Below are 6,795 nucleotides of genomic sequence, written 5' to 3' on the forward strand. Positions count from 1 at the left end.
ACCTAACTTATACCTAACTTATTTTTGTCAGTAACGTTAATTTATTTATTTATTGACAGGATTAACGTTGTAGTATAGTAAGATAGCATATCTGATAGTGCATATCTGATAGTGTATGTTACTTCTTGGGACATGGATAAATCAATGTACAATAAATCTCATTGTACTTAATTGATTATCTGAACACACAAAATAAATTTGAATAATGTTTAACTTTTGGGTGTTTTGTTTAACCTGTGGTCATTTGAATGACTGAGAATATAATACATGTATAAAAATAAATTCAGGCACATGCCCATTTATCAGATGTACACAGTTGAAATAACACAATGTTTAATCTGAGTATTTGTTATATCCATACATTATACTTTTTACTCCAAAACAAGTTATATGAGCCCAGGTCAATGAGGCATACAGGCCATAAATAGCAAATAGAAGTTAAAAACTTGTAGGCTAATGTTTACAAAAACTTAAGTTGATAAAAAGATCTATCACAACATTAGGTGATGATATACAGTATGTATTATTTTGGATTTATAAACTGCTATAATGTGGTGGTCATTTTGGACCAGGAACACAAAACTAGCTAACATGAAATGAACACAACAGGAGGGTTAATGCCGTGTTGCCGGGCTACAATGGCAGTTAGTGTAACATGCTCTGTATTGTTTCAGGCAACGACATGGCTTCAACTAAGTCACACAAAGGCATGAGCGATGCTGACTGGCTTGCGCGTCTGGAGAGTTTTGCCCGAACAGGAGTTTGGCCATCGAGGGAGGGGAATAGACCTTCTCCCCGACAAAAAAGATGGCATGAGTTGTATCAGAAGGTAAATTATGTAGCTAGATTCATGGGTGAACTAATAAACTCTTATGATAATACATTGTGCTATTTTTATTTATGTGTATGGATAAGTAATTATTTACAATGTAAATACAATGTAATATTGATATAATTAAGATGACTGTTTTGAGATAACATGGACTACAGTGTCATAGCTACACTTTATGTTCACAGATAGAAAAATGCCCTCTGCAAATGAGGGGGCAGACCACCCTTCTGAAGGAAGCTCAGAAGTGTATTTGTGGATTTCACAAGGTAACTTCAATTAGCCTAGTTCAAGTTGCATAACTAGATAGATGTGTTTGCAATATCAATGTGTCTTCATATCTAAAATGAGGCATTAGGAGGACTGTATAATATTATGTGTGTGGTATATCTTAATGCATGTATCACAGGTTCATCCACCAGTCACAGTGGATGCATCACAGAGCACCCCTGCACAAAGCACACCCTCCATCAGTGATGTGTCACATCCTGCAAAGAAAGCTAAGCTGACATTGTCAATGGTGAGCAGACCTTACGATTGCAGGTATCACTGCAGACATTGAAACATCTCAACATTTTCCTATATTTTTCCTAACATTTTCCTTTCAGTTTGAAAAGTCAAGGTTTGGAGGCTCACATGTGGCAGCAGTGAAACCCAATTTAAGCATCCAGAGGAAAACCTCTCAGGTTAATATGAAAGACATCATGACTTCTTTTATCATGACACTACATCATTTTATTTCATAAAAAATCCAATCCCCTTTATAGATTAATCATAACGTTTGACTCCACAGACATTAGAGCACTCCAGTTCAGCTGCAGCTTCATGCCCACCCTCTGATCCTCGTCGTCCTGCTCGTCCTCCTCTATCCCCCAAACCTCATCGGCCTGTCATCAAGTCCTCCTCTTCCTTCTTCCTTCCTCCAGCTCAGAGATCACAACACACCAAAGAAACAGCAACACCGTCGATTAATTCTGAGTTTGCTGTTGTGAGGAGCACAGTAAGATGTCATTCAAAATATAAACATGCCTTTTATTTAATGCTCTCTTAACTTTTATTTAAACCAATGTTTTTGATAATATCAGCAGGTCTCATCTCAGCCAGAAGACCCTGCGGATCTCCCACTACTGTGGCCACAGACAATGCCACAGCAGGACCAGAAGTGGGTGTCGGAAGCACTTTTTAGGGTTGGTGCAAAGGGTAAGCTGGAGCTGCGTGAAAACCTGCAGCTGTGGTATCACCCCCCACCACCAGCCCTGTTGTACCACCAAGCTCCAGCACCTGATAGATTTTTTTCACAGCGGCTCTTGCTCTGGATGCCATATAGGCTATGGAAGGTGCGGCTCCAGTGTACTAATCCTGCCTGTGCCAGGCATCAGCTGTGTGGTGGTGGTCTGCACAGGAGAGTACGACAGGTGTTAGATATTGACAGATACTACAACCTGGTGACAGAGACCCTGATCTGTACCAGATGTAGAACCAGCTACCTGTCCTGGAGTCATGCTGTGCTGCAGCAGTTGGACCTGGCCCATCGATCTGAATTCAGGATCATCCTCACACGCAAGTAAATATTTTGCAGTCATGTTGCTCATATGCTACCTTTTTTGATAAATACTTCCTACAATAATTAGATACCTGATAATAAGATATTTGAATAAATACTTTTTTCCAAGGTATGCCTGTGACATTCGAGTTATTCGCTTGTTGCGTGAGAGGGGCATGGGGAATGGCCCAGTGAGGATCATCGGCCAGCTGAGGGAGAACCACAGTGAGGAGTGGTTAAAACGTGTGGCTCGGTACACATCAGAGTGTGTGGCCTTTTTAGATAAGCCTGGCCTGCAGCCACTGCACTTCCAGGAACCACCACCACTTGCTCCAGTACCCAGCTACAAATGGCTCCTCACTGTATACAGTCAGGACATCCTCAACAGGCTCGATCACATCAAGGCCAGCATCACATCCACGTATGGATCAATTTTAAAAATGGATTCAACTAAGAAGGTTAGAGGAGCTGCTTTAATGACTGTACCCCTTTCTATAATGAATTGTTAGACCAAAATAGCTTTATTTTTCAATGTTACTGATTTGGATGTATGTTGTATTATTTGCTATGTTTATTGTTTCTTTTAGATCACCAAGAAGTTGAGTGGGCCTGCAAAAGGCACAGCACAGTGGCTTACCTCAGTAGGCAATGAGGTAGGTCAGGTGCTGATGAGTGTCCTGACTGCGAATGAAGGGGCTGGGTTAGACCTCATGGCTGCAGGGCTTATGGAGAGGTACCAGAGAGCTGGTGTTGATCCTCCCACTATCCTGTATGTGGACTGTGACTGTTGCAAGGAAGTGGGAGAGACTAAACTGAAGAGACGGTTCAGCAGCTGGCCCGATGTCATTGTTCGCCTAGACATTTGGCATTTTATGCGACGTTTGGCAGTAGGGTGCACCACTGATGCTCACCAGTTGTACCCTACTTTTATGGGTAGGTTGTCGTCCTGTATTTTTGAGTGGGACGCAGGGGATCTCACTCTGCTGAGAAGGGCCAAGAGGGAGCAACTCACCCAACAGGGCTGGCCTGCAATGACAGCGGCAGAGCTTGACCGTCATATAAGCAAAGATGAGCTGGCCCAACACTGCAGGAGGAGAACACGAGGAGAGGAAACCACTATCCGCCTCCTTGATATCCTCATCAGAGAGCTCATGGGTGGCAAGGGGAATGATGCCCTTGGTGTTCCTCTCCTTGACAGTGTGAGGATGCAGCACATCTGGCATGTCCAGAGACGGCACGTCACCTGTATCCAGGACCCTCCAGATATGCCACTCTACACGGAAACTGGAACCATAAACAAGGGTGGGATGGTTCTAAAAACGTATAGGTGTGCCAGAGGCTCCACATCCCTGGAATCATTTCACTGCCACCTAAACAGATTTATTCCAGGTTTGTCATGACAAATTATACCACATCTTGCCACTAATTCCTGTTTATTTAGATATTTGCAGTTAACAGATAATATTTTCTCTTTTGCAGTTTCTTAAAACAATGTTTGGCTTTCTATTTATTTTTCTAGGGAACAGCGCAAACAGCCTGAACTTCCAGATTTACCTCCTGGAAGGTTTGTTACGCTGGAATCAGGACCGGGCTGCTGCTGCTGTTGCAGGTGGAAGTTCAACCCTGCGTACTTACACAGGGGAGCTGGTTTACTCTGTCAATGAGAACTACAACAAGTTGTATGGCAGGAAATTGGTCCCTAGCTTCACTCCACCTGCAGTATACACAGGTAAATATATTTTGATAAATGCAGTTCACAATGTTTTTGGTAAAATTACAAGTGTTTCTGGACAAAAATGATGTAATTTTTGACAGATCAGAGAAAAATAATACTACCAGAATTTTTGTACACTGGATTCTGTGTCCTAGGTGTCAGGGCAGAAAATAAAATTCATACTAGAATATAGAGTAACCCTGTTTTTTTATGATGCCCTCTGAATTACAGATTTTTTGTTCATGCACAAGCTGACAACAAAAAGATTTACTGCATTTTAATAAACCTTTCTGATTAATTTCCTTTAAAAATGTTTCCTGTTACAAATATTTCCTCAGGGGAGCTCATTGGAGTGCAATATTTGTTGAGGCAGAATAGTCAGCCCTTGGAGGACATGTGCCCTACCTCCGATAGGACCTCTCAGTTGCTGGAGGAGATAGATGTGGAGGAGCAAGGGGAAGAGGATGAGGGTTTCATTGATTTGTTGGGAGAGGAAGCCACAGTGACAAATCTTGTGGCATTAGATGACTCATTCCTTATAGGTCCACCAGTCCCACCTGCTGCACCACTGCCCTGTTTCCAGGCTCCACCAGTGCCCGGTGTCCAGACTCCATCAGCTGCACCACTGCCCGGTGTCCAGACTCCATCAGCTGCACCACTGCCCTGTGTCCAGGCTCCACCAGCTGCACCACTGCCCTGTTTCCAGGCTCCACCAGCTGCACCACTGCCCTGTTTCCAGGCTCCACCAGCTGCACCACTGCCCTGTTTCCAGGCTCCACCAGTGCCCTGTGTCCAGGCTCCACCAGCTGCACCACTGCCCTGTTTCCAGGCTCCACCAGTGCCCGGTGTCCAGGCTCCACCAGCTGCACCACTGCCCTGTTTCCAGGCTCCACCAGCTGCACCACTGCCCTGTTTCCAGGCTCCACCAGTGCCCTGTGTCCAGGCTCCACCAGCTGCACCACTGCCCTGTTTCCAGGCTCCACCAGTGCCCGGTGTCCAGACTCCACCAGCTGCACCACTGCCCTCAGCAATGGTAAAATTGTCTTTTCTAGACCAATTGTTTCTCATTTATTCATTCGCCCTTAAGCAGAAAATCCACAAACTCACTTAACAGCATGTAATTATCTAACCAACAGTTATATTTTTCCAGGTTGTTGACAAGCACTGCATTCCTGGAATGGACCGGGTGGATGAGTTGGCGGAGTGTCTGGTGGAGCTGCGCACACAGGCGAGCCTCACACTTACCAACCAACAAGTTGCGACCATTGTGGGTTTGTGGCAGAACCTGGACCAATTTGACAAAGACAGGGTGATGTATGCTGCTCGTCATCAAGACAGGCTACTTACAGGACGTTTTAGGTCCCCTAAAAAGAAAGCTGTCTTTACTCCTGGTGTCGACAGCACAAAGAGATGTGTTTTGGGTTCTAGCGGCTCTCCAGCACAGTGGCCTAATTGTTGTCGCCTTGTTGAAATGATTTTCATAAGGTTGTGTAACATCCACCGAAGCCCCAAAAAACAGAGGACACAATCTCTGTCAAGATGGGATCTAATTCTTCACGATTACAGAAGAATTCGGCAGCTAATCCTGAGCAATGGAACGGTGATGAGCGAAACAACCCTTCAGCTAGTTGAGGTAAATCAGAGGACCCTTACAACATGGCACAATGAACGTTTAAAGGGTCAGGAGGTCTCAGTGCTGTTGCAAGGGCTGGATCTTCCTGAGGCACGTCCAGTGGCATTGGATGCTCTGCCTCCAGCACAAGTGCAGCCTGTTGTGCCTCCACAATATAGCCACCAGTTGCATAGCTACCAGATGCCACAAGACACAGCTGGACAGGCAAAGACAAAGTTTAGAAAGATCCAGCCCTCAGCTACCTGTACATCTGCCACAGCATTTTCATTTGAGCCATCAGCCTTGCACCCTCAGCGTTCAGCCACGTTCAGCCAGCTAAGGACAATTTATCCCAGGCCGACAGCACCACAATCATTGGTTCCTGACACACCCACTGCCCCTGTTGTGTCTCAGATGGTACTGTTGCCCTGCCCAGGCCCATTTTCCACCATTAACCCTGGAGCAATTTCCTCTGACCCACCTGCAAATGTCACAGCCACCCCAACCAAACGGTCGTACAATCGTACTGTAAATGCAAATACGTGCAGAAAGTGTGGCCAATTTCGTACACAAGAAACTGGCCATAGCCAGTACAAAGGCAAAATATTTTGCCCAAATAAAGAGACAATTACCAAGGAGCAGTGGTTACAGAATATGAGAAAATAACACTTGTGTGTCTGTGTGATTTATTCATTTTGCTCTCTTGGTTGGCTCAGCTCTGGGTTTTTTTTTTTAATCTTCCAGCCATATTTCATTTTAAAGTATTATACTGTGCACTTTTTTTTTAATCTTGTATTATTATTATTATGAAAACAATATTGAATAAAATACAAAAATATTTGTAATATGTATATGTGAGTATGTATAATTACACTATAATACATATTGAAATATATAATAAATATTAAACAACAATAAACTATTATATATAAGTACAGTGCACATACATATATTTTTATATACTTATATTTTATATAGTTCATAAATGCTTATTTTTATGTTTGTGTTCTTTTGTTGTTCCATATGGTGAATTTAGTACTTTTCCACATTTTTCTAATATGTATATAGTTAATAAATCTGTTTCTCTATGAAGACTG

The 6,795-nt window shown here is 43.4% G+C and overlaps 1 protein-coding gene across 1 annotated transcript; it reads left to right on the forward strand.

Annotated features, from left to right (window-relative positions):
- Window positions 1-978: 978 nt before the first annotated feature.
- On the forward strand, window positions 979-6,490 carry LOC309497249 (uncharacterized protein). The gene is made up of 11 exons (XM_082167479.1): window positions 979-1,098; window positions 1,239-1,349; window positions 1,438-1,515; window positions 1,623-1,829; window positions 1,918-2,393; window positions 2,503-2,830; window positions 2,960-3,761; window positions 3,892-4,101; window positions 4,425-5,014; window positions 5,063-5,119; window positions 5,237-6,490. The coding sequence occupies exons 1-11, from the start codon at window positions 1,039-1,041 to the stop codon at window positions 6,362-6,364; spliced, it is 4,047 nt and encodes a 1,348-aa protein (XP_082023605.1). The 5' UTR covers window positions 979-1,038; the 3' UTR covers window positions 6,365-6,490.
- The last annotated feature ends 305 nt before the right edge of the window (window positions 6,491-6,795 follow it).

Source organism: Leuciscus leuciscus (assembly GCF_965113295.1).
Source record: "Leuciscus leuciscus genome assembly, chromosome: 4".
NCBI lineage: Eukaryota > Metazoa > Chordata > Actinopteri > Cypriniformes > Leuciscidae > Leuciscus > Leuciscus leuciscus.

What these genes read in the sequence shown, in the direction of transcription:
- LOC309497249 (XM_082167479.1), top strand. Translation starts at nt 1,039, where the DNA reads ATGAGGGGGCAGACCACCCTTCTGAAGGAAGCTCAGAAGTGTATTTGT. An exon ending in CCTAAACAGATTTATTCCAG is followed by an intron (nt 3,762 to 3,891) that starts GTTTGTCATGAC and finishes TTATTTTTCTAG; the next exon opens with GGAACAGCGCAAACAGCCTG. An exon ending in TCCACCTGCAGTATACACAG is followed by an intron (nt 4,102 to 4,424) that starts GTAAATATATTT and finishes ATATTTCCTCAG; the next exon opens with GGGAGCTCATTGGAGTGCAA.